Source organism: Rosa chinensis, chromosome 5 (assembly GCF_002994745.2).
Source record: "Rosa chinensis cultivar Old Blush chromosome 5, RchiOBHm-V2, whole genome shotgun sequence".
NCBI classification, from domain to species: Eukaryota; Viridiplantae; Streptophyta; class Magnoliopsida; order Rosales; family Rosaceae; genus Rosa; species Rosa chinensis.
Window position 1 is genome coordinate 363,451 of NC_037092.1, and position 26,431 is coordinate 389,881.

At 37.8% G+C, this 26,431-nt stretch overlaps 5 protein-coding genes across 7 annotated transcripts; 2 read left to right on the forward strand and 3 right to left on the reverse strand.

Moving 5' to 3' along the window:
- Positions 1-7,322: 7,322 nt before the first annotated feature.
- Positions 7,323-9,631, forward strand: LOC112166285 (pentatricopeptide repeat-containing protein At4g16390, chloroplastic). Its single transcript, XM_024303086.2, has one exon. It carries the CDS (start codon positions 7,374-7,376, stop codon positions 9,459-9,461), a length of 2,088 nt encoding a protein of 695 aa, XP_024158854.1. The 5' UTR covers positions 7,323-7,373; the 3' UTR covers positions 9,462-9,631.
- A 1,321-nt stretch (positions 9,632-10,952) lies between these two features.
- On the reverse strand, positions 10,953-14,517 carry LOC112166286 (microtubule-associated protein 70-5). Its single transcript, XM_024303087.2, is given in 13 exon segments — positions 10,953-11,237; positions 11,361-11,509; positions 11,590-11,860; positions 11,950-11,981; positions 11,983-12,183; positions 12,298-12,369; positions 12,470-12,616; positions 12,752-12,907; positions 12,997-13,167; positions 13,283-13,453; positions 13,553-13,618; positions 13,737-13,822; positions 14,095-14,517. Coding segments are annotated over 13 exon segments (1,668 nt in total). The 5' UTR covers positions 14,222-14,517; the 3' UTR covers positions 10,953-11,218.
- Positions 14,518-17,845: 3,328 nt separating this feature from the next.
- On the reverse strand, positions 17,846-20,482 carry LOC112167989 (two-pore potassium channel 1). The gene is made up of 4 exons (XM_024305098.2): positions 20,300-20,482; positions 19,014-19,999; positions 18,714-18,896; positions 17,846-18,276 (listed from the first exon to the last, which is right to left on the reverse strand). The coding sequence occupies exons 2-3, from the start codon at positions 19,904-19,906 to the stop codon at positions 18,740-18,742; spliced, it is 1,050 nt and encodes a 349-aa protein (XP_024160866.1). The 5' UTR covers positions 19,907-19,999; positions 20,300-20,482; the 3' UTR covers positions 17,846-18,276; positions 18,714-18,739.
- Positions 20,483-21,149: 667 nt separating this feature from the next.
- LOC112164894 (putative protein FAR1-RELATED SEQUENCE 10) lies at positions 21,150-24,224 on the forward strand. Of its 3 annotated transcripts, none has more exons than XM_024301245.2 (4): positions 21,150-21,281; positions 21,467-22,559; positions 22,653-23,096; positions 23,178-24,224. In XM_024301245.2, exons 2-4 carry the CDS (start codon positions 21,540-21,542, stop codon positions 23,787-23,789), a joined length of 2,076 nt encoding a protein of 691 aa, XP_024157013.1. In that variant the 5' UTR covers positions 21,150-21,281; positions 21,467-21,539; the 3' UTR covers positions 23,790-24,224. The 3 variants fall into 3 exon arrangements, with proteins under 3 accessions (XP_024157013.1, XP_024157014.1, XP_024157012.1); XM_024301246.2 differs by having other exon boundaries at positions 21,178-21,281; positions 21,515-22,559; XM_024301244.2 differs by having other exon boundaries at positions 21,187-22,559.
- A 554-nt stretch (positions 24,225-24,778) lies between these two features.
- On the reverse strand, positions 24,779-25,515 carry LOC112164895. Its single transcript, XM_024301248.2, has one exon. The coding sequence runs from the start codon at positions 25,436-25,438 to the stop codon at positions 25,121-25,123; it is 318 nt and encodes a 105-aa protein (XP_024157016.1). The 5' UTR covers positions 25,439-25,515; the 3' UTR covers positions 24,779-25,120.
- Positions 25,516-26,431: the final 916 nt, after the last annotated feature.

The window sequence follows — 26,431 nt, forward strand, 5'->3', positions numbered from 1 at the left end:
GCTTCCGCTGGAATTTTAAGATTTTGTTATCTAGTTGTTAGTTCACGATTTATTTATTTATTTATTTTTTTTGTCACATTTTGATTATAGAGATTTTAGTTATATAATTAAGATGTGATTCACACCTTAACACGAGATTATAAGAATAGCTCGAGTCAGGGCATGACAATTGCTTAAGGGAATAAAGAGATCATTAGTTTTACCAGAGAGAGTGAAGAAGGACGCGATCAAGAAGGCAGCATGTGCCGTGGGTGAGGCGGTGAATGGTGGATGCAAGAGTTGAACACAATCACTCATTCTACGACTACCGTCACCATTAATTGATTTTGAATTTTTTTCAGTCTCTTACATTGAAATCTGTGTGAGTTAGTAAGATATTTCACACTGATTAAAATATTAAAATATTATTTTGAACTCACACAAATTGATCTAAATTTAATTATGCATGTTGATCGATAGTGGGGCCCACAATAAATATTCACACGGACTCCCAAAACCTTGTGAATAAAGTATTAGCGCCCCCTCCGAAGGCAACCAAAAAACAATCCGTGCTTGCACGGTAGGTAAAGCCCATTACACACTGAAATCCGTGGGAAATAGCCTTATTTCACACAGATTTAAATATGTGGGTAAAAAATAGTAGTGTAATCCTCCAATCAAGAGGAAAGTAACCATAGATTTGATGGATTACTACTTACTTCATTATATTCTCTGTGTTTATATAGAGCCATAAAACATTTAGTTGCGCCACATACTCCAATCCAATTTTTTGTTCGCCAAGATGTAGCGAGAACATTTATGTGTCGATTTGGAAATTATTCTATGCACCGACGGTGTAAGTGACCCAACCCTTATAAAATAATCTCAACCCACTACTAGCAAAATAACAATACACACGGATTTACTGTAGTTAAAAGCCACAGAAATCCGTGTGAAATAGAAATACTAACAGAAATCCGTGTGAAATGAGCATAATCGGGCCCACAATAATTTATACAATAACAATATCAACGGAAATCCGTGTGCATAAACAACAGTCACATATATCTGTGTACAAACTAAAACATTTTCACACGGATATCAGTGTGAAAATCAATTCACACTGATTTCTGTACGTATTATAAATTAGTTTATTTCGAAATAATTAATTTTTTTTTTATGTGAATTATGGAGGGACGGATTTCCGTTACAATAAGCATTTGATACAGATATCTGTGTGAAAAGAACATAATTGAGCCCTACAGTGATTTATACAATAACAATATCGACGGAAATCCGTGTGAATAAACAATAGTAACAGATGTCTGTGTAAATGATAAAATATTTTTACACGGATATCTGTGTGCAGATCAATTCACACTGATTTCTGTGTGAAAATCCGAAATTAGTTTATTTCGGGATCATTAATTTTGTTTGTTATGTGAATTACGGAGGGACAGATTTCCGTTATAATAAGTATTTGATACAGATTTCTGTGTGAAATGAGTAATACACACGGATTTCCGTGTGAAAATGTTGACACAGATATCCGTGTGAAAAGAACAATGAGCTACAAAATTCCGTGTGAAAAAGGAGACTACACACAGAAATCCGTGTGAATAAACAACAGTAACTGATGTCTGTGAAAAACTAAAACCTATTCACACGGATATCTGTGTGAAAAGAACAATTAGCTACAGAATTCCGTGTGAAAAAGTATATGTGTATATAAAGTTAACCACTTATTTGATATTGAAAGAACGGCGGATTGAGTTAATTTTTTTACACCGTACCTATTAATACGCTATAAATAGATGAGTAATGTCAAATTTATCAATTTTTTATTTTTATTTTTTGGATTGCACAAAATTCTTATATGTCTACTAATGTGGTATAACTAGTTTATTAGTTATAATGAAAAGTATACCTTCCATAAGCAACAATGCGTAGGAAATAGACTTTATCAAAATCGACCGTAGGATGTTATCATGATAAGAATAAATGGTTGTGTTCAAAATTTCAGCTATTTTCGTCGTCGTTTGGGTTTCGATCTAGTAGGTCAACCCTAAACTTTAAATACTACATAAAACTAATATACTCATAACCGCACACTCGTAACTTATTTTTTTGATCTGTAAACTCTTATGCTCTCATGGGTAGAAGCTATATCAACTAATGTAAAAAATTTTGAAATTTTATCTCCTCAAGGGTCGGCTCCCCTTAGGGAAGTAGAAGCGTTTAAAGGGTTGACCGGTTTTTGGTACAGACATTTGTGTGCAATGAGTAATACACACGGATATCTGTGTGAAATGTTAACACAGAAATCCGTGTGAAAAGAACAATGAGCTACAAAATTCCGTGTGAAAAAGGAGACTACACACAGAAATCCGTGTGAATAAACAACAGTAACTGATGTCTGTGTAAAAACTAAAACCTATGCACACGGATATCCGTGTGAAAAGAACAATTAGCTACAGAATTCCGTGTGAAAAAGTATATGTGTATATAAAGTTAACCACTTATTTGATATTGAAAGAACGGCGGATTGGGTTAATTTTTTTACACCGTACCTATTAATATGCTATAAATAGATGAGTAATGTCAAATTTATCAATTTTTTATTTTTATTTTTTGGATTGCACAAAATTCTTATATGTCTACTAATGTGGTATAACTAGTTTATTAGTTATAATGAAAAGTATACCTTCCATAAGCAACAATGCGTAGGAAATAGACTTTATCAAAATTGACCGTAGGATGTTATCATGATAAGAATAAATGGTTGTGTTCAAAATTTCAGCTATTTTCGTCGTCGTTTGGGTTTCGATCTAGTAGGTCAACCCTAAACTTTAAATACTACATAAAACTAATATGCTCATAACCGCACACTCGTAACTTATTTTTTTGATCTGTAAACTCTTATGCTCTCATGGGTAGAAGCTATATCAACTAATGTAAAAATTTCTGAAATTTTATCTCCTCAAGGGTCGGCTCCCCTTAGGGAAGTAGAAGCGTTTAAAGGGTTGACCGGTTTTTGGTACAGACATCTGTGTGAAATGAGTAATACACACGGATATCTGTGTGAAATGTTAACACAGAAATCCGTGTGAAAAGAACAATGAGCTACAAAATTCCATGTGAAAAAGGAGACTACACACAGAAATCCGTGTGAATAAACAACAGTAACTGAAGTCTGTGTAAAAACTAAAACCTATTCACACGGATATCCGTGTGAAAAGAACAATTAGCTACAGAATTCCGTGTGAAAAAGTATATGTGTATATAAAGTTAACCACTTATTTGATATTGAAAGAACGGCGGATTGAGTTAATTTTTTTACACCGTACTTATTAATACGCTATAAATAGATGAGTAATGTCAAATTTATCAATTTTTTATTTTTATTTTTTGGATTGCACAAAATTCTTATATGTCTACTAATGTGGTATAACTAGTTTATTAGTTATAATGAAAAGTATACCTTCCACAAGCAACAATGCGTAGGAAATAGACTTTATCAAAATCGACCGTAGGATGTTATCATGATAAGAATAAATGGTTGTATTCAAAATTTTAGCTATTTTCGTTGTCGTTTGGGTTTCGATCTAGTAGGTCAACCCTAAATTTTAAAGACTACATAAAACTAATATGCTCATAACCGCTCACTCGTAACTTATTTTTTTGATCTGTAAACTCTCATGCTCTCATGGGTAGAAGCTATATCAACTAATGTAAAAATTTCTGAAATTTTATCTCCTCAAGGGTCGGCTCCCCTTAGGGAAGTAGTAGCGTTTAAAGGGTTGACCGGTTTTTGGTACAGACATCTGTGTGAAATAAGTAACACACACGGATATCTGTGTGAAAAGAACCATTCGCTACAGAATTCTGTGTGGAAAACTCTATTAGCTACAGAATTCCGTTACAACAAGTGTTTAATACAGAATTATCTGTGAAATGAGCAACACACGAATATCTGTGTGAAATGTAGACACGGATATCTGTGTGAAAAGAAAAATTAGCTACTAAATTCCGTGTGAAAAAAATAGAATAGAGACAGAATTCAGTGTAAACAATAATTAACATGACAGTTATATATTACCGAGATAAATACACACGAAAATCAGTGGTAAATATATATGTATCTCACACGGATTTTCGTGGTAAATTTTTTCCCGCTCACTTTTTTGGAACAAATTCAATTTCCCTCCCGTAGTAGTATTACACACGGATTTCCGTGGATTTCTTAAGTACATACACACGGATATCCGTAGCAAAGGTAAATGTATTTCACACGGATTGACGTGGAAATTCCGCTTATACCCAGCAAATTGCAATTGAATGACAATTATTTAGTTTCAAAAAACAAGGGCGGGCCAATCAATTTATTCCCGCTCAATATTTGGATATTCCCACGGATTACTGTGGGTGCTGTTGTAAATATTTAAATAACAATAGATGATAGCTATTGGGTTACCGAGGTAAATTCACACGGATATCTGTAGTAAATGCAAATGTATTTCACACGGATTTCCGTGTGAAATACTATAAACACACAGATTTCCGTGCATAATGCTGCTTAAAACCAGAAAATTTTCCACAAAATAACAACACACACGGATTTACTGTACTTAAAAGCCACAGAAATCCGTGTGAAATAGAAATACTAACAGAAATCCGTGTGAAATACTAACAGATATGTAGCTCACACGGATTTTCGTGGTAAATTTTTTTCCCGCTCATTTTTTTGGAATAAATTCAATTTTCCTCCCCTAGTAGTACTACACACGGATTTCTGTGGATTACTGAGCCATATACACGGATATCAGTAGCAAGGGTAAATGTATTTCACACGGATATCCGTGGAAATTCCGCTTATAACCAGCAAATTGATCCAAATCTGAAGCATATCGATCCCTATTTCTCTCTCTCCTCTCCCCGAGCTGAAAACAGAGCATGGAGTCTCCGGCTCCGTTCTCCCTCCTCCAGCCACCGTTTGACGCCAAACCACATCCTACAGCTTCGTATCTTCCTTGTGCAGCTGCCTGTGGTAGCCTTGAGCGGCGGCACGGCCTGTATCGGCGGCGGTAACCACGTTTCCATTTTCGGCCGTTTTGGTTCAAACTGAGATTTCTCCTATCTCCGGCCACCAAAACTCGAGTTCTTTAGTTTGTTGAACTAGTATGAAGGAGTAGAACACGCAGAAAGAAGGACCGGACCCGAAGCAACCGTTTTTATGTTGAACGGAGCAGCTATCGGAAACTGCAGTTTTTCCGGCCAAACCGGACTGTTTTGGTAATTTTCGATCACTTGTACTCATTTTCTGACTTCGTGCTAGTTATAAATGTTTCTCAAAATGATGAAACGAAGTGGAGCAGCCCGGCCCCAACACCATTGGAGGTGGTCGGCGGCGGCTCTGCCCCTAACTCCGGTGACCTTTTTCGGCCAGTTCCGGGGGTCCCAAGAGCAGTTTCTGCTCATTTTTAGATTCTACATGTCGATACGATCATTTTGATATATAGCATGTGAATTTTGGATATCGTATGATTTAGTTGTGAATTTTACAATTTCGATCGATTTTGATAGTTCGATTTGTGATATGTGAAGATCGGACCATCCGTTAGACTTGTAATTTTGATATGATGATCGTAGGACTGTCACAAATGTGGGTCTTGCAGAAACTACCTACCTATATTGATTTTCAATTTGCTTGAGACGTGTTACTCTATGACATTGTCTTGGTTGCCATCAGTCGAATACCGGTAATCGAAGACAAAGTTCGGTTATGTCAAGCTCTCATCCAAACTTTTCACATTTCACTTGGAATGTTGCAGCTTGGGCAGACAATGAAATTAGTAGTACTTGCATTGTTGATGATCATGTACTAATTTTTATTCTAATTAGCATTGGTATGAAATGTAAAAAAATATCTTGCTATGAATGTAAAGTTTGAATATTTTCGATTGAGTTGTGGATTTGTTCATTTTATTGTAAATATTTGTAATATATTTAAATTGTAGAAAAATAAAAGTATTTTTTTTTTTGAATAAAAAATAAAAGTATTATTATGTTTAGGTTGCAAATTAATTAGCAGAAATTTTTTTTTTTAACATGCTGTTACTTTTACACACAGAAATCAGTGAGAGTTAGGGTAAAAGGATTTGACACAGAAATCCGTGTGAGATAGGTATGTATTTGACACAGAAATCCGTGTGAGATTGGTACGTATTTGGTACAGAAATCCCTGTGAAATAGAGAAGTTCACACGGATACATTCCATTACGGTGATCTATATTTACGGAAAGATAGTGGGGCCCACTTCTAATATTCACACGGACAAAATAATCCGTGTGAGATAGGTATGTATTTGACACAGAAATCCGTGTGAGATTGGTACGTATTTGGTACAGAAATCCGTGTGAAATAGAGTTGTTCACACGGATGCATTCCATTACGGTGATCTATATTTACGGAAAGATAGTGGGGCCCACTTCTAATATTCACACGGACAAAATAATCCGTGTGAGATAGGTATGTATTTGACACAGAAATCCGTGTGAGATAGATACGTATTTGGCACAGAAATCCGTGTGAAATAGAGTTGTTCACACGGATTGCAGCTAATTCCGGTAATTTATATTTGTGGAATTATAGTGGGGCCCACGTAAGTATTTCACACGGACAAAATAATCCGTGTGAGATGAGTATTACCCCCCCCTCCAAACCACACGGTAACTCAATCTGTGCGTGTACCGTGGGTAAAAGCTATCACACACTGAAATCCGTGTGAGAAAGTCTTATTACCCACAGATTTTAATCTGTGGGTAATTGTTGTTTTGCTAGTAGTGACCCTTGATATTTATTATCAACTTTATTTTTAATAAACAAAAAGTGTATTTAATGCAATCTAACCATTCATTTATGTTGGTGCAAGTGCACGGCGGTGCTCTGAATAATCTTTCTCCTTAACCATTGCCTACATTTTCCTAGTGCCTTTTTATGTATGTTGCAACTTATCTTGTTTGACATGCATTTTCTAAATGTTGTTGCTTAGGCAGTTAGGGGTTTAGGTCGAATCCCAAAACACCATAAACCAGGCCATAGAAATTCTAAGGCAGGATCATAAATGGGCCGATCCAGTTGTTTTGTTCTATTTGGTCCTCAAATGGCTTATTTATATCGCCTAAGGTGAGTTGAGCAATGGCCCAACTTGTGGCTGGCTCAAACCCATGACTCCTTTCCTGGTGCAATTAGATATTTTGACGGTAGATAGACATTTTTAACCCAGTGGAATACAGGACGCTACTTTCACTCACAAGGTCAATATAGTAAAACGAGACCCTTCCTCCCTTCTCATAGTCACAGACGGAGTGGGTGAGCAAAACAAAGAGGGAAACATGATAAGCTCCACACCCTCTTCGCTCTTCCATAACCGCCACACCCTCTCTCACTCCCTCTCTTCCTCCTCTAGAAAGCTCAGGCCAAGTACCTCTGATATTCACACCTTCAATCTCACCTTCCCTACACTTCACTCCAGAATTTCTCTCCAAATAAACCATGTTTCTTTACAAGAAACCCAGAGCCCAAAACTTGAAAACCCTCCAAGCCCAGATGGCAATTCCTCGTCCTCGTCCAAAAGCTATATCTGGGTCAATCCCAGCAGCCCCAGAGCTTCACAGCTCAGGAAGAAATCCTACGATTCCAGGTATGCTTCTCTAGTCAAAGCAGCTGAGTCCTTGAACTCTACTGGTCTAAGTGAAGGTGATGTTATCGGTATTTTAAAGGGTTTAGGTGACAGGGTTTTGGAACAAGATGCTGTGGTTGTTCTCAATAATATGGTTAATCCCGAAAATGCGTTGCTTGTTCTCAAGTACTTTCAGCAGAGGTTTAAACCAAAGAGGGAAGTGGTTCTCTATAATGTGACCTTGAAAGTTTTTAGGAAGTGTAAGGATTTGGAGAGAGCAGAGAAGCTGTTTTATGAGATACTTGAGAGAGGTGTTAAACCTGATAATGTTACATTTTCGACTATGATTAGCTGTGCTAGGATGTGTTATCTGCCTGATAAGGCTGTGGAGTGGTTTGAGAAGATGCCTACTTTTGGGTGTAATCCCGATGATGTTACCTATTCAGCTATGATTGACGCATATGGGCGTGCCGGTAATGTGGACAAGGCTTTTAGCTTGTATGACCGCGCTAGGACAGAGAAGTGGCGCATTGATCCAGTGACATTTGCAACGTTGATTAAGATTCACGGGCAATCGGGGAATTATGATGGGTGCTTGAATGTTTACGAGGAAATGAAGGCTATTGGGGTGAAGCCGAACATGGTTATTTATAATACTTTGTTGGATGCTATGGGAAGAGCTAAGAGGCCTTGGCAGGCCAAGAAAATTTACCGAGAGATGATCAGCAAGGGGTCTTCCCCAAATTGGGTGACCTATGCATCTCTGCTACGGGCCTTTGGTAGAGCTCGCTATGGTGATGATGCTCTGAATGTGTACAAGGAGATGAAGGAGAAGGGAATGGAGTTGAATGTCATTCTCTACAACACCCTTTTGTCTATGTGTGCTGATATTGGCTACACTGATCAAGCTATTGAGATTTTCAAAGACATGAAGAGTTCCGAAACTTGGAAGCCTGATAGTTGGACATTTTCATCCATGATTACCATATATTCCTGTAGCGGGAAAGTCTCAGAGGCAGAGAGGACGTTGAATGAGATGGTGGAAGCTGGTTTCCAGCCTAATATCTTTATTTTGACATCTCTAATACAATGCTATGGGAAGGCCAAGCGTACTGATGATGTTGTCAGGTCATTCAATCAACTACTAGAATTGGGCATAACTCCTGATGAGCGTTTCTGTGGTTGTCTCCTGAATGTGATGACCCAAACACCAAAGGATGAACTATCTAAGCTGACTGATTGCATTGAGCGGGGTAATGAGAAGCTTGGATATGTTGTAAGACTTCTGGTAGAGAAGCAAGACAGTAGTGAAAACTTCAGGAAGGAAGCATCAGAACTTTTTAATTCAGTTGGTTCCGATGTAAAGAAGGCCTACTGCAATTGCTTGATTGATCTTTGTGTGAACCTCGATCTCTTGGAGAGAGCCTGTGAGCTTCTAGACCTGGGCCTTACACTTGAGATATACACAGATATACAGTCAAGGTCTCCAACCCAGTGGTCTCTGTACCTCAAGGGTCTATCTCTTGGGGCAGCTCTTACTGCATTACATGTTTGGATTAATGACTTGTCTCGTTCGCTGGAATCTGGGGAGGAGCTTCCACCTCTGCTTGGAATTAATACAGGACATGGCAAACATAAATATTCAGACAAAGGTCTAGCGAGTGTGTTCGAGTCACATTTGAAGGAAGTAGACGCTCCGTTCCATGAGGCCCCAGACAAGGTTGGCTGGTTTTTGACTACCAAGGTTGCAGTGACGTCATGGTTGGAGTCTAGAAGGTCACCACAAGTAGTTGCTGCTTAGGTTTTGGCTGTTTAGATTACTGAGAAAGCTTGTTACACCGATATGTTATGAAGAGAACAGGTATGTTCTGCTTCTCATTTCGCTACTTGTATGATCTGGAATTTTCTCTCTTGGTAGAGAACATTTTTGTACTATTAGATTCAACTATCAAATCTTCTTTCATGGGTGCCTATATAGAGTTATTGAAGTTCTTAGAATTCATGCATCTACTGCTTGGTAACTTTACCTACAATAGTGCTGTAATTTTGAGTGACACTATCAATTAGATCCTGTAAACCATGGTTGAGTATTTACCTTCTTTCACATTGCTCATAACTCATAAGATTGTTTATGAAACGAAGTCCCAATATCTGGGGGTAACTGCTTAGACTGAAATGAATGAGGAAATTGCGGATGACCCCATGCGTCTGTGACTCTGTTCTCTATTGGAGTTTTGACTTTTAACATTGTTCGTTGAGGCTGGGATACAATGAACAATGCCTGGGCATTTGACTTCGATATAGTTTGTTCGTTGAGGTTGGGGATATACAATGAACAATGCACGGACCGGCCATTTGACTTTGATGTAGTTAGTATAATCATAATGCTTGTTTAGACTGCATAGTTCTAGACGCACACAACTAGTTGACTTTGTGAACTAAAATAACCCATGTATTAGTATTGTTGTTGCGGAAGTAGGAGCTTGTAAACATGGCTTGCACGTCAAACTGCCTTCCCATGTGGAATGTGATCAAAGCCAGAGCCACACTATAAAACGATGAGAGTCCCAATTCTTTTGCAGTATCGCTTATCAATATTCAATCACTAGTAACTACCATGGGAAACTGTGTACGTGTTCCGTTCCATCCGCCCCAAGAGAAGATCAAAGTAGTAGTCTTTAATGGAGGAGTAGAAGAATTCAGTGCGCCGACAACAGCCGAAGAAATCACATCTGGCCCTTACACGGGTTACAAGCTGGTGCACAAGGCCAACCCATATACACCATTACGACCCGGTACCAAGCTAGAACCTGGAGAGGTTTACCATCTTGTGCCAAACCTTGTATGGCTCAATAAGGCTTCGGTTCCTTCAAAAATGGCCCACCAAGAACAACAAAGCGGCAAAAGACAGAAGGTGAGGATTGTGGTGACCAGAGAGCAATTGGGGCTGTTGTTGAATGGCGCAAAGAAGATCCGGTCTTTAAACATTGGGAGTCGTGGGTCACAAGAGCCTCGCAAATGGAGGCCTTCTTTGGCTATGATTCCAGAGGTGCGAAAGTTTTGAATGATAGGACTGGGGGTTATTTTTTCTTACCCTGTAATAGTTGTTGTGCCATACCCCAGTTTACCATGATCATTCTACATTTCAAATGACTGTAGAGGCCTAGAGGGGTATATGGGTTCTAGCCTTCTAGATACCAAAGGGGTGTACAGGTTTTTCTCAGTGTAATACCTCTTTCTGGTTCCAATCAGTTTCCCTATATATGATCTGTTGTTAAGTAGCACTCTTTGATACCATTCTCAAATCTAAAGAATATAATTAATCCATAATGTCAAACAAAATACATGTATGAATTTCTTATGTGCAGATTTCAAGCAGAGGAAAACACACATCAATCTAAAATGTACAAGAGAAGCTCTTCCATTTGCATCCAGAATCTTATTTCAGCTAGCTATCACTGGTGATACTTTTCTTTCTGTATTTACATAAAAAAAATCGGAACACACTGCTCATAAACACTAAATCAATCTTCAATAAAATCCCATGTAAGCAAACTTTCAAGATGCTTTTGTTACCCTGCAGCAATTGAAGTAAACCATAAAGTCATTCATATATTCTAGTATTTGGAAGGGAAGCTGCTACAGAAGCAAAATACAGAAGGAAAGAATGGTATTGAAGCTTTTGAAAAGTAGTTACAACCTCTTAGATGAGTTTATAGTTCTGTTCTTTTTGTTATCATCCACCTTGCCTGCTGCAGCTTCTTTATCTCTAGCTACGGCTTCTCTTTTCATTTTCTTAGACTCCACTTCCATGGCTTTTGTCAGTGCATCAACCTTTTTCATCAGCATCTGGAAAAGTCATATTATGCATTAGTACATTTAGAGAGACAGAGAGAGAAATAGAGAAAGAGGAATACTTGAAATTCTACCTTTATTTCTTGTTCTTTCGCATTCATATCACTCTTTTTGACTTCACAATGCCTCCTCAGATTGATGACCTCCTTTTGAAGTCTGTCATAGAGAAATCCTGAGACCACATCTTCACTTTCACAGTTAATGCTTATCTTGTTGGGTGAGTCTTCATTGGCACCATCTTTAGTTTTTATATCAGCAGTAACTGTCTCATCATCATTCTTGTTGTTATCAGTATTTGCATTCTGTTCTGTGTTCTCCTTCTCACCACTATCAACAACTTTAGTTCTAGAAGCCCATAAGCTTTTTCTCAGCATTTTTTCTCCTGAACCATATCTCTTTTTAAAGCTATTTGATCTTTTTAGCTCTCCAGCAGCATTGGCTGTTTCATTGCCTGAATTTGGCTGTTGGAGAGGAGAACTTCTAAGAGTGGAGGCTCTTGGCTGTGAAGTTGATCTCTTTCCTAATCCACCAGGGCTTGTCAGAAATCCTAAGAAGTTACTGGACTTTTCTGTTTTAGGGGAACGGCAAAATGAATTAGGATTGACAGAGAAACTTGAAACATGCTTTAACCCTTCTTCTAGAGTCTTGAGCCTCAACTTCAGCTTCTCCTGATGTAAATATATTAGCAGAGAACATTGAGTAATTTCGTTAGGTCACAAATAAAATATGTTCAGAGAAGTGACTCGTAGATTTTTAGTTTTGTATTTGTATGAAAACTTCACCTTGAGTTGTGCCTCTGCCTTGGCTGTTCTATCCGAGATTGCTAGCTTCTCCCTCAAACGTTGCATCTCTGCCTACACATGCATAAAAGTGCTTAAAATTGGATTGAAAGCTATATGAATAAAAAGCAGTGTATCTTGGGAGTTGTTGCTGAATTGAATGGACAAGACATACCTGCATAAGTCTTCTCTCTTCCAGCCACTGTTTAACAGGCATAACTTTGTCGTTTTCATCCTTCCACTCGTTAGCAATAACAGTAGCTACTCGGTTTGCAGAAACTTTCACTCTTGCTAGCTCCCTCTCCAGAGTCCTCTTCTCTTCCTGAGTAATTAGTATGAAAACGTGGTAAGTACTTGGTTCATTTGGCTCAATTTATCAGATTGTCAGAATCTTCAAAGCAGTAAACTGGTTCTGTAAAGTCCTGCCAATTAATCATAACCATAAATCGTAACATACATGTAATTCATCTATCTGTCTTTTGTAGTCACGAATAGCATTGGCAGCAGCCCCTCCAGCTAAAATGGCCTCCTCAAGTTCTTGAATGGTTTGGCTAAGCTTTTCAACCTCTAAAACCTTTTGACGATTTGTTTTCTCAAGGATTCTGTTTTCCTCCTGCATATGGTAATAAAATTGAAACAAGATGAGTGAATACTCTACTTTGATTTTGTTAACTTGAAACAAGATGTGGTGTGAAGTCATGCCTGGTAGATTTCAATTTGTCTCCTCAATTCGAAGTTGTGGTTTTGGACCTCTTCAACTATTAGAGCTCTTTCTAGTGCACTTCGCAATATCCTTTCTGCCTCAAGAAGAGCCGACTCTTTCGACTTGGTGAGTCGTTCCAAAGCCTTATTGTCCTCCTGAAGCGCTGCAATCTGAAAACAGCCAATATGAGGAAAAATCATCGAGTATGAGCTAAGGAATTACTTAGACCCTCATATTCATAATCCATCAGTTTTATAAATATGGAAATTTCTATAGTTCTTGTACCTCATTCTTGCACATTTTGATTTCAGCCTCGAGAGGAGCAATGACAGATTCAAGAGAAGGAAGTTCGTCATCCTTTTGATTTGTGTGTACCCTTCTAAGAGTTGCTTCTGCAGCATATTGTGCAGCTAATGCATCTCTCTTCTCATCTGTTAGTTTCTTAATTTCAAGGTTCTGCATTTCATCCGAGTTGGACAAAAAGAGTATCTTAAGTAACAAAAGTTGATCACTATCATTAAGGATACCAAAAAGTCTAAAAGAACCAAAACACACCTTATGCTCTAGAAGATTTTGCGTGAGCCTATGTTTCTCATCCAGCTTCTCTACTTCATTACTTAGCTGGAAAACACAAGAAGAAGAAAAAAGAGAGTCAATTAATCATTTTCTCATGAAATACCATAAATTCCGAAGTCAAATGTGTTAAGTGAGACAAGCACATATTTGTTTCAGTACGAACCTCTTCTACAGCTTTATCCTTTAGAACTTCAGTAGCTCTGAGAGCCTTGATCTCACCCTGAGCAATCCCCAACTCGCGGCTCTTTTCTGCAAACATTGATTTAAGAGACTTTTATCAAATCAACCAAGACACGAATAGAATTCGTTAGTGTATAGGAGAAAGAAACAATCATACCACCTGCTTCACCATCACCTTCTTTTTAATGACTACGTATAACCCTTTTAGGTAACTGCGGAATTCTATTTATGAGGTGTTCATGTTCATAGTCCTAGATATTCTATTGAACAAAAAAAAAAAAACCATTTCATGACAGAGACAACTATGCATGCTTCAAACTAACAGAGAGACAGAGAGAGACCTTTGAGTAGGTTCTGCATACGATTGAGCTCTAAGACAACAGGGTCTGCGGAGACTAGAGAGAGGTCCTCTCCTCCTCCTCCTCCTGCTGCTGCATGTTGTACGTGTTGTTCATGACCCGCCACCATATCTCCCTAATTTGGTTTTACTTTAGAATGCAGAGAATATTAACAAGTATAAACTCTCTATCTAGGATTTAAGTGAGTATGTAATGCCAATTCGCAAGGGTTTTAATGAGGATTTTGATGATGGTATTGGTATGAGTGTGAGTTTTAAGGAATTGACCGTAAAGAGAGGGATATGGACTGTGCCTTATTTTGCTGTGAAGCAAAATTTGACAAGCACAAGTTTCTTATCATATCATAGAGACGCCGGCCATTCCGGCTTCTTTGTAGCTCTGTGTATCTCTTCTCTCTTCCCTCCTTTATTGACAGTAATGGTTACTTTCAAAAATTTCAACCATATCTTTTTATATTTATGGCACTTTAATTATCGATTTTAAACCTTATTATTTGGTAAAGATTATGATAATAACAAACAATATTATCTTTAAAAATCCCTAACAAAAATTTAAAGTGTCATGTTCTGGTTTCTCTGATTGATGATGGTGACTCTTTCCAGTGCTGCAGTGAAGGAGAAAGTTATATAGTATTATTTCTAATTGTTTTCTAATCCGACTGTTGCATGTAATTGTTTCTACTACCTAATCTATGATTATAATTTCGTTTGGACCATTCTAGGATTGACAATTTGACTCGCATATTATTGGGCAGAATGGTTTATTTGTTGGTGCCATTTGTTGAAACCTTATTATCTGCAGATTATATATACCGAAAAAGCGCCAAATGTTGCTTTTCCGCTGTAATTCCTTTGAAGGATGGAAGTCACTGACCAATAGAGACAGAGTATTCTATTATATCCAACAAATTTATTGGAATTGTTGTCATGCTCCTGGTGACAGATGGGCATCAGGTTCTATGAGATTCTTCTACCTTAAACTTGAATAATGATAACTATGTATGCAAAGGAAAATAGTTTCTCCTTAATTATAATCAAAAGAAGAAAAGAAAAGAGGCACTTGGGTTTTCTTACTTCAAAATTATCAGTAATAACTAATAAGAAGTAAGGATAAGGTTAGGGCTTGTCATGATCTGTATATGTTGAGGAAAGCTCTTGTTTTGGACTAATTTGTTTGCTTAAGCGCTAAACCTTGCTTAAATCTTGCCAATTCTGTTTACTTAGGGGTAATCAATTACTCAAAGAAAAACGTTGAACTTAGGGCAAGAAAATGAGGTAGTCATGACTCATGACATTGTGCTGAAAGGGACTAATCAAACCAAACTAGCTTGGAAAAACAAAATAACAAATGCACATTTTGGCTTGTACGTACTTGCGTACAAAGAACAGATCGAGTATGATCCTCATGATCACATCTTTGCTTTGAAGTATGATCGTATTTCAGATTTTATATCAGAAAACATGTATACGAATTAAGCTCCAGCTATAGCTGTTTGCCTTCTTCAGACACTTAGCCATTTGGCAGCACTTGGAAATGTACCAAAGCTTGGCGCTAGTATAATAGTACGTATTTTTTGGGTGAGGCGACAAAGGGAAGACTCTACCTATACTCCTCAACAACCGAAAGAAACCCCTTTCAAAAAATACAGAAGCACCATTAGTCATGACCAAACCCTGATATATACTGCTGAAACAGTCAACTGGGTGATCAGTATAACCTTAACTCTATTGGGGGATTTAACTTTTAATTATGTCAAATCATTTTTCAATTGAATTCTAGATCGTATATTTTTTGTTTTTTGAAAGTGATATCATGAAGTGGGATCAAGCTAAGCGTTGGGGTCTTCTGTTTGTCCTGTGCTCCTTATTGGTTGGATGGAAGAGTAGGTAGATTAATATATCTATCTATGAACTACTGCTGCTAATTATTTTCACACACTAAAAAGCATTCGTTCTGATTAATGATGTCCAGCATTAGGAACAGAAAAGAGGGCAGTACCTGATCAATATAGAATAGAATAGGTCATATCCGGGATATGATATCCCAAACAATTAGAAAACTATGATTGCAGTTTTAGCCTTATTAGCCTGGTCACTCCCTGCCTGCCTTCAAAATTTCAAATACCGAGTCCTGCAGGCAGCAGCAACTTATTCTTTTCTGATCATTCCGGCCTTGTTCATTTGCTTGCAACTTGGAACAAAAGTTTAAAATCCAAGGTTCTTCCAACTTTAGTGTTATTTGTGTTCACTTACAAAATTATACATACAAATACTGAAATCTATGTGTTTTTAACTTTCAAACACCGTAAACTTATATTATTAGAATAACAACTTTGTAGTAATAGGTTGTGTTATTTCGTGTTTTGTGTCAAACGCAAATAAACTGTGATTCCTTTGACTCGATAATCTTCAAAAACTCCTCTACATTCATAAGCATGTCATCTTTAGATTTGTTGTGTAACCCTAGAGGCCCCAATACAGATTTTATCCTAATTTTGTTTATACTAGCAAGTGCCCACACTCTGTGTGTGGGTGTTTTTTTTTGGATAAGGAAGTGAATAGTTTCTTAACCAAAGCAGTTTTCTACAACAATAACTACTATTTATTTTATTTTAAAGAATTTAATTTCTTTTTAATTTTTTCAATTGACATTATTATCCCTATTAATTATTTCAGTTTCTAAAGTTTTTTAATGTTAGAGGGTTATATTCGTCAAATATTTCAATTTTGAAGAGCAAGCTATCTTTTCTTAATAATAGTATAGATATCAAGTGATTTCAAAATAGGCCGAGCTATAAAGAGGCTAAGTGAGTTTGCAGTCCAATGTTGGTGGAGCAATAAATCAGGCCCTCCAGTATTACACTGTGCTTCTTTTTGTAGGCCTACCAAACAAAGACTCCAAAAAGGTCCATCATCACTAGCACTACTGAGTACTGACTAACCTTTCTTGAATTAGGGTTTAGCCGTTTAAGGTTTAGACCATGTAACACGATGGCTTGATGGCGTCAATGTGGTACAAAATGGGGTTGTGATTCTGTGTTCTGGGGGGAGTGGCTTCTCATTTGGCTGCAAATAGAGATGCCATTGGAGTTGCTATAAAAAAAAAAATTATGATCTTTAGCATAACTTTCACTAATTCTCTCTTTGTTTTTCTTTTTTTTGTTGAGAATGAACTTTCACTAATTCTCTTAAAATTGAGAGAAATATAAATTTAATTTTTTACGAAACTTATGTGTGGTATACTACCTTTTAACACTCAAATGACATATTTCGATTCCATGAAAAAACCTATTCATTACAAAATGAAGTTCATACAATTCTGTCCAAACCAAGAAATATTTCTCTTTTTTTTTCATTGCATCAATTTTTGTATAATGCAAAAGATGGAGGAATCAACTTAGCCAACACAAACCATCTTTGTTTATTTATTATCTGACCATCTCTTTCCTGAAACCTATAACCACGAAGGTGAACAACTAGAGATGCCATTCTTTTCCTAAGCAATAATCTTCATCCCATTTGAAAAGTGGCAAAAGTAACCGACCAATCAAATAAATGGACAAAGGCATCTCTCTCAATCTATCCATGTCAAAAATAATGCTTCTGCCTAATGACAAATGGACCCTTCCACCAGGTTTTCATTTCCCAGTTTTCCTTATGCAGATAATCTCCAAAATTTGGTTGAACAAGGATATTTTGGGGAAAGAATGCCATACTAAGAAAATAAGTGACAGAAGGACCAAGCAAACAAACTCCATGAAAGAGAGATATAACCATATTCTGCAAATTACAAGCGCCTAAAGAAATTAAACAGATATAACCACAATCTCTCTCTATTTCTGTCTCTCTTTCTCTAGAGAGACAACCGTTTGATTCTTTATATTTCATGAGGCAGGGAAAGGCCATGGATATCTCACCACAGCTTTTGCAGTACAGATATCACTTTGGCATTGCAATCTTCGTTTCATTAGTCTTTTCCTTGCTGTTATATGCAGCCCCTCGGATTCTAACCATTCTGAGTTACTTTTGGCCTCTCCTGGCCTCCACAACTCTGTTTTTGGTGGCGATAATCGCCTTTGGTGGTGTTTCGAAGCTGTCAACCGAAGTTCATGGTGAAACGCAAGGTCAAGGAATCATTGATTATGTTGCTGGCCGCCCAGACTACCTAGATGATTAGTTAATTTCAACTCAGTACAAGACTCTTCCAGTATCGTACCAATGCATAGAATGTGAATGCCAAATGCAATTAGAAATGTAAATTCAGAAAATAATAATTGCAAGGAAGTATGGTTCACTAGTATGACTTTTATTTCTTCTGTACTTTGTGCAAGTACATAAGTGATAGGATTCATCTTATCTTTCCAGCTATATTCTGGCAATGAGACCTATAATGAAATAAATTTAAATAAAAATGGAAAGGCCGTTGTTTTGATTACCATATTGAGCATGCAGGAATAAGAATTGAACTGTGCAACCTTGCTCTATTGATCGAATCAATGGAAACTACATGCACTAGCCAAAATTGTGTTTCATCCCTAAGTGTGTTAATAAATTCATATAGCAATTGCCAAGAGCAGTAAGTAATGGTGCTAAGTTGTGTACCACTCATCGGTTTGATGCTGTCAAAGCTAAGCTTGACGGGGTGTTGGCGGTAATAGATCAGATGCTGTCAAAGTTCCTGAGTGATCAATGTCAAGCTTCTTGAAAGTTTCCATGACAAGGGAAACATCCTCCTGGCTGATCTTCCCCATTTCCTTCAACTTATATATCACAAACTCGGAAGCACTGACATAAAATTACATGATATTAAAAAAAAGAATGCAATTAGAGGACATGATAATGCTCATATTATTATAGAAAAAAGAGGGACTATATGTTTATATGAGAATAACTAGTCTATACCTGACGGCTTTATCGTGATCAAGATCTGCTTCTTCAAGATCGGAGGGCGTCAATCTTCGAGTAAGCACCCACCTGACGAGTGATCTCTGCCTTCTTTCAGTGTAGAGTTCAGCAAGGTAGAGATAGAATTGTGCTAAGCAAACTGTACTTGAAATTATCCACAACACAGCAAAACTTCGACCAGCTGCAGTTGAGAAGCTCTTATCCCCGTAACCGAGAGTAGTAATGGTGGAACAAACGCAATAGATAGCATCCAAAACTTCCAGTTCCTCAACCACACACAAGAACACAGTTCCAATTACAAAAAGTAACACAAGAAGGATTCCTGCAGTAATACATTTGAACTTGACTTTGTCTAATTCAACCTCCTTAAGAAGCTCGGCAGGGCCAACTTTTTCGTGGAAGTGTATGGCCCTAACCAAAAGCACCTCCTGCTTCTCTACAATGTAATCTGCTGCCTTGCCAAGAATCAAACCAACAAGAGCCATTCCAGAGAACACAAAAATACACGCAAGTAGCTTTGCCATTGGGCTATTGGGAACAAGGTCTCCATATCCTACAGTGCTCATTGTGACTACACACAAGTACATGGAATCAAGAATTGGATTTGTTTTTTCGCCTTTAATCTGATTCCTGACCAGGAAAAAACAGAAGGTGCCTCCACCTATGTATGAAATCAACATCAAGACCACTTGCTTTAAACTAAACTGTGGTTTCACATACATTGGCTCACAATCTGCAGGAGTCTGTATTACTACTTCATTTTGGTTGAGGTGGTTTTTATCTTGGCGGTTTTTTCTTCTCTTGACGACTACATTCTTTTCGTTACTAAGTTGAGAACGATCGTTCTTCTCAGAAAGCAAGGCTTGTTTAACATCATGATCACTAGCCATCAGGGCATTGAATAAAGGTTCATCTGCTCACCAAGTCAGCAACAGTTTCCAATTCTCAGCATTTGAAATTGCCGTCAAAGCCATTGAGCTGGCCTGCATATTATGTATGAACATCAAAATGACAATGCATCCTAGACTAGAAATGCCATGATTTCTCCAGAGCTTTTAACAAATCAAAGTCAGTTGAAATAGAAATCAATGTTGCCTAAACATCCATCTTAATTGAGTTCTGATATATATGGTATGAACTCTAATTCGTAAAATCATAACCTCCTACTGTACATGCTTTGAGCAAATGAATGACGATGGAAAACTTTTGTATTCAGAAGTGTAAACTTAAATAATCATGTGATGGCAAACAGAATAAAACAGAACATAAGAGATTAGATTTGCCTTAGGCCAGTGAGGAAGCTGTTTCTCTCAGTCCAGAGCTTCATCGATCAAATGAGTGACATTGATGGCATAAATTTGCTGCAGGCAAAGACAGAAAGAGGAGCAGGAATAAATATTAAATGCATGTTGTGCGTATCTTGTTCTGCATTATTGAGTCATTCATACGATTAGGAAAAGCACTAGTTTTACTACAAAGAAAGGCAGGAACAGGTAAAAAAAGAAAGAAAGAAAAGGGCAAGCAAGAATCGCTCTTGTAGTTCCAACTGGACAGGTTTTCACCGCTAGCTATTCAAATCAAACGCCCTTGGACGCGTCGCATGCTTAATGCTTGACCTTCTCTTTCTTTTTTTTATGACAGCTGCTTGACCCTCTCTTTCTCATATGTCAAAATATGCCATTTCTTTCATATGTGCTTGTCATAAAAACAAGGTTAGATAGAAGTCTTGGACATCTTTGTTTTATATTAATCGTTGCTAATCCCAATTATGATGCAGTTCAACCCTACATGATATATAACTCCAATCCCACTGATACTGATCGTTAACAGTGATAAAGTAATCTGGCATTCACATTCAAAACTAATTGACAATAGATGGAGTGGCTCAAACCTATAGACAAAGTCTCAGTTTTCTTATGTGGGATCTATAGTCTCAACAAATAGCAGATTACAAGGGTTTGAATTTTTGGTAGCGAGGAATCTCTTGCAGAGTGTGTCGTACCAAAACAAAAACAAACTTGAGTGAAAATTTGAGAAGGGCTCAGCTAGAGTAAAGCCCATAAGATATATAATGGACTATGCCTAATGCCACTGGTCTTGGTCTTTAAAAGGCCCAAAAGATAAACATGCCCGACCCATCAATCTTTCTGCTTCACCATATGTGAAACTTGGACACAGTAGAGGGAAAAGAACAAGAACAAAACCGGGGCAGCTGTGGAGGAAGACGAACAAGGAACAAAGGTTTAAGCTCACTTGCTTTCACTGGTACGTATTTCCCATACAATATCGATTCCACTGACCATGATTTCATAAAAAAAAAAAAAGCTGTCTTTTTAGTTTCTGGTACCTGATTTTCAGCTTTGTGAAATCCATTAGAAACCTAGAACCACACCGTGTTGAGTTCATATAGTTCTAGTTTACCCATGTATTATTTTCCTTTTTAATTGAAGGGTTTATGCTGCCAGTGGTGGGGAACTGAAAAGGTTGAAACTTTATAGGTAAAAAAATCAAGCAGTGTAATAGATGAATTGTATGCCATCGAAAAACATATGGATTCGGCGGCAACAATGCCCATGTGGGGATTGGAAATGTTATGTTACATATGAGGGAGACTCTGAAGAGACCTCCCTTGCAGCCCAATTGGTAAAGAATGATACTTCAACCTCAGAAGCTATGGTTTCACCTTATGTTGGAATGGTGTTTAAGAGTGATGATGATGCATTTGAGTATTATGGCAATTTCGCTAGAAAAAATGGGTTTTCTATTAGGAAAGAGAGGTCCAGACTTAGCCCACAGTTGGGTATTTATAAGCGTGACTTTGTTTGCTATCGGTCTGGGTTTGCTCCGGCCAAGAAGAAGCCAACAGGGGAACACCATAGGGATAGGAAGTCGGTTCGGTGTGGATGTGATGCAAAAATGTATTTGTCAAAGGAGGTTGTTGATGGGGTTTCTCAATGGTTTGTTGTCCAATTTAGTAACGTGCATAATCATGAGCTTTTGGAAGATGATCAAGTACGCCTCCTTCCTGCTTATCGTAAAATTCAAGAGGCGGATCAACAGCGGATACTGTTACTTTCCAAAGCTGGGTTCCCTATACATCGGATAGTGAAGGTGTTGGAGTTGGAAAAGGGGATTCAAGGCGGACAGTTGCCCTTTTTAGAGAGGGATGTCAGAAACTTTGTCCAAAATCGTAAGAAGGTTGTTCAAGAAAATGATGCCTTGATCACTGAAAAAAGGGAAAATGATACACTAGAACTTCTTGAGGCATGCAAGGTAACAAAGGAGGCTGATGAAGACTTTGTTTATGATTTTACAGTTGATGAGAATGATAAGGTGGAACACATTGCATGGTCTTATGGTGATTCAGTCCATGCGTATACTATGTTTGGTGATGCAGTTTATTTTGACACTATGTATCAATCAATCACATATGGCATGCTTTTTGGAGCATGGCTTGGCATCGACAACCATGGAAGAACCATTTTCTTTGGTTGTGTTCTGCTGCAAGATGAAACACCTCGTTCCTTCTCATGGGCTTTACAGGTTACCATCCAACGTTATCTGGACTGATTTTGGATTAGTTGTGTCTTGATATATAATTCTTAAATTGCAATGATTTTTTTCTTTTGCATACAGACTTTTGTTCGTTTCATGAGAGGAAGATGGCCACAAACAATTATAACTGATCTTGATACCGGGCTTAGAGATGCAATAACAAGTGAACTGCCTAACACTAAGCATGTCATTTCTCTGTGGAATATTCTTCCTAAGGTATCCAGCTGGTTCTCTGTATCACTTGGATCTCGATATGCAGAGTTTAAATCTGAGCTTGACGTTTTATATCGGGTGGAGAGTACAGAGGATTTTGAACTCCAATGGAATCAAATGAATTTAATATACGGCTTATCTACAGATAAGCACATTGCTTTACTTCATTCATTTCGGGCATCTTGGGCTTTGTGCTATATGAGGGGTTGCTTTGTCGCTAGAATGGCAACAACAGATTATTCAAAGTCTATAGAAGCATTCTTAAAAGGTGTTTTCAGCACACAAACGTGTCTGCGCAGCTTTTTCGAGCAGGTATGTTGGGTAAAAACTTATCACATTTGATACATGCCAGTAGTTCAATTGGAATTGGCTCTTATGCTCAAACACTTGCAGGTTGGTATTTCTGCCAATTTTCAAAATCAGGCACGTCGAGAGATGCAGTATATGCATACAAAAACATGCATTCCCATTGAAGAGCACGCAAGGAGTATTTTGACGCCTTTTGCCTTCAATGCTTTGCAGCGTGAGCTTGTGCTTGCCATGCAGTATGCAGTATCTGAAATGCCCAATGGATCATGTATTGTTCGCCATTTCAAGGAGATAGATGGAGAACGTCTCGTGATTTGGATACCAGAAGATGAACAGATTCACTGTTCCTGTAAAGAGTTTGAATCTTCAGGACTACTGTGCAGACATTTGTTGCGGGTATTTATAGTAAAGAACTACTTTCAGCTTCCTGACAAGTACTATTTGAACAGATGGCAGAGAGAAAGCTCTCTTGATTTTTATGATCCCCACATTACTCAAAATAGTGATGATCAATGGTATCAAGATTATCAGTGTCTGGCTGAAACGCTGTTTACAGAATCTTCAATCACAAAGGAGCGTTCTGAGTATGTTCAAAGGGAAGTGACAACACATCTCACAAGGATTCTTAATGAGGTTAGAAACATGCCAGAATCTGAAGGAGTCGCTATGGATCTGACATTTTCCCCTGCTGGTTAATTTCAAGCAGCTGGTGCTGTGTACAGTGTTTGTAGCGAATGCAACTACAACAAGCTGTGCATTCTTATATGATCAAATGGCGATGAGAGGACAATAGGACGTCTTTGTATTGTTATTCTCCAATATTTTAGGGAAGAAGTTCACAAAAACAGGTGGAAGATGGAGAACCGTTCTTTTTTAGTTGCAAATCACCATGGTAGCTTGCGGATGTATGATAGCACAAGGCAGCAGAGGATGCGGAGATAGCAACTTAGGTGATCGATGACCCTGTATTTCATTGGTAAGCATTTAGTAACAACTTTAGTCTGTGTTTTTCAACTGATAGCAATTTAATTAAAGCATGGTGTAATCCCCACCAATATTTTGTTTAGTTGTAAAACCAGGCTGAAAATGGGGGGAAATTGTACCAAATTACAGTGCTAGATCTACTTACAATTGGATATGCAACATATAACCTCATAAGGCATTTGACCATTTTCCGGAAAAATCTATCAATTAACTAGGGTCGTGATCGACCATGTTTTCTGGAGAAATCTATCCATCTAATTGGTATGAAAATGATGCATCTTACAAGTTGCGACACTTGGCAAGCCAATAGATCAATAAATTAATCTGCTGATGGGGAAGCCGAACTAATTTTTTGAAGAGGGATAGCAGTTTTTTTTAATTTTTTTTTTTAAAGTGTTACGAAGATCAGTGGTTCTCATTTATTTGATCGTGTACAAAGGTATGATCAAAGCTTCTGGCATTTTTGATCTCCTTCGTTACCAAAAATTAGAAGAAAACTGCAATCTTGAAGGATCAGCACCTGGAACTAACACAAGCAGTTCATAGAACAGCAGATTAATTATGGTTTCGAATGTTTCGATAATATATACCGTGATACGTACGTGGATTTGTCCAGACAAAGTAATTAACGAAAAGAATTCCCAAGAAGAAAAGAAAAAAAGAAAAAAATTAATCAAGGAAATAAACAGTAAGATAGTGAATACATGTAACTACTACTAAATAATTATTTGACATTCATTGAGATTTATCAAGTCAGGTACCGGAAGCCATGCCCCATATATTTTACATCCGCAACTTACTATCAATAACCATTATTCTGGATTTCTGGCTTTAACTTTCTCCTTGTTTGCAAACGACATGCAACTGCATCGATCAGGTACTAGCTAGCTAGCTGGAATGCAACTACGTACGCATACGACACAAATTACAGACCAAAATCGAATAATTAGACATTACAAACCAGGCTAGCTCTATACACACACATATGAGATATGTATGCGATTTATATAGCTAGAGGAATTATTTATAGGGTAGTACGTCTCTTAATACTGATCAGGCCACAAGAAAGCTCCGATTGCATAAGCCCTCTTCTCCTCGAGAGTTCCATTGCTGACAGCAGTTAGGCCATATTGCTTGAGAAGCAGATCCAACCTCCACTCCTCCATCTTCTCGTAGTCAGCCTTCGTGTACCTAGGATAGTGAAGAGGCATTTGGAATCCTGCAGCAGTTGAACTATAGGCCGAGGACAATCCCCCAACCCCAATCTTGGAGACCTTGACATGCTCACCATCTTGAGTTTTAGGGTTTGAGTCCTTTTTCGGGTATAGAAAGACAGTAAGCCAACTCAAGGCGGCCGCCATATCTCTCTCAAGCCTAAGAAGAGGGAGAGCTTCTCTCTCGAGTCAAGGAAGAGCTAGGTTTTTTCTGCAGAAGGTTTATATCGTCCCGCCCATATATATAGGGATTCATATAGCAGTATGTGTGAATGCGGACAAAACTTCCTTACGTCGCATTCACGTTACTTGGGCTTGAAGTAGTCCATACGATATTTTCAATTTAATAAATGCGTGAAAAATAGCTGTAGATGGATCGATTGGAATTTAATTACTTTGGTGGATCCTTAATAATTCGGGTGTTGAGAGGGATCGAGTGCTCATCTTGTATTTGCATTATATGGTTATTTGGTGTGCCAACGTTGGCTTGCCAATCCTGAGTGGTTATTAGTCGCTTTTCTTAATGAATATACCAAACACAATCATTGAGTTCCGTATTGAGATTTGACACACACCATGCCCTCTAGCTTAATTCACACCAAGTTTCCAATAATTTCAAGTGCCTTCGTACCTAAGATTATGAATTTCAGGGCCCCTATATGTGGCAAAATGGATTTATAAGATAATTGGCTGAACAAAACTAGAAAGACTCATGAATAATTAAAATACGTGCATGACTGTAATGATTGAGAAAATTTTCCCAGGTTTGGTTATGTCGTATACTAATCAAATACCACTTACTGCATTGCTACTCTATTTCAAGACCCCGCACATACACGTTTCCACAGCGCGCCCCAGTAATACGAATCCGAGGATGTTAATTAAGCAACGCACAAAATAAATTCATAATGAGATCGAATATGCGAACCCTCGTGATTAAAATTGTTAACACATAGATGCTTATATGAAGAAACGTGATTTTAATTAATTCATATGCATTGAATAGGGTTGAGGTTATTTCAAAGACGAACGTGAGCTTGAGTTTACTCCGGTACACCAGATTGCTTGTGTCCGACTCCGCCAAGTATGTATTGCAATGACTTTTAGTCAGTTTAGACAAGTTTCTTCCTTAAAATCGGG

Bases quoted from the DNA above. Each gene is read 5' to 3' on its own strand.
- LOC112167989 (XM_024305098.2), bottom strand. From the start codon at position 19,906: ATGGCTAGTGATCATGATGTTAAACAAGCCTTGCTTTCTGAGAAGAAC. The intron at 18,897-19,013 runs GTATAGACTAGT...ATTTTATGTCAG, and splicing joins GATCACGATAAAGCCGTCAG to TGCTTCCGAGTTTGTGATAT.
- LOC112166285 (XM_024303086.2), top strand. From the start codon at position 7,374: ATGATAAGCTCCACACCCTCTTCGCTCTTCCATAACCGCCACACCCTC.
- LOC112164894 (XM_024301245.2), top strand. From the start codon at position 21,540: ATGAATTGTATGCCATCGAAAAACATATGGATTCGGCGGCAACAATGC. The intron at 22,560-22,652 runs GTTACCATCCAA...TTTTGCATACAG, and splicing joins CCTTCTCATGGGCTTTACAG to ACTTTTGTTCGTTTCATGAG. The intron at 23,097-23,177 runs GTATGTTGGGTA...AAACACTTGCAG, and splicing joins TGCGCAGCTTTTTCGAGCAG to GTTGGTATTTCTGCCAATTT.
- LOC112164895 (XM_024301248.2), bottom strand. From the start codon at position 25,438: ATGGCGGCCGCCTTGAGTTGGCTTACTGTCTTTCTATACCCGAAAAAG.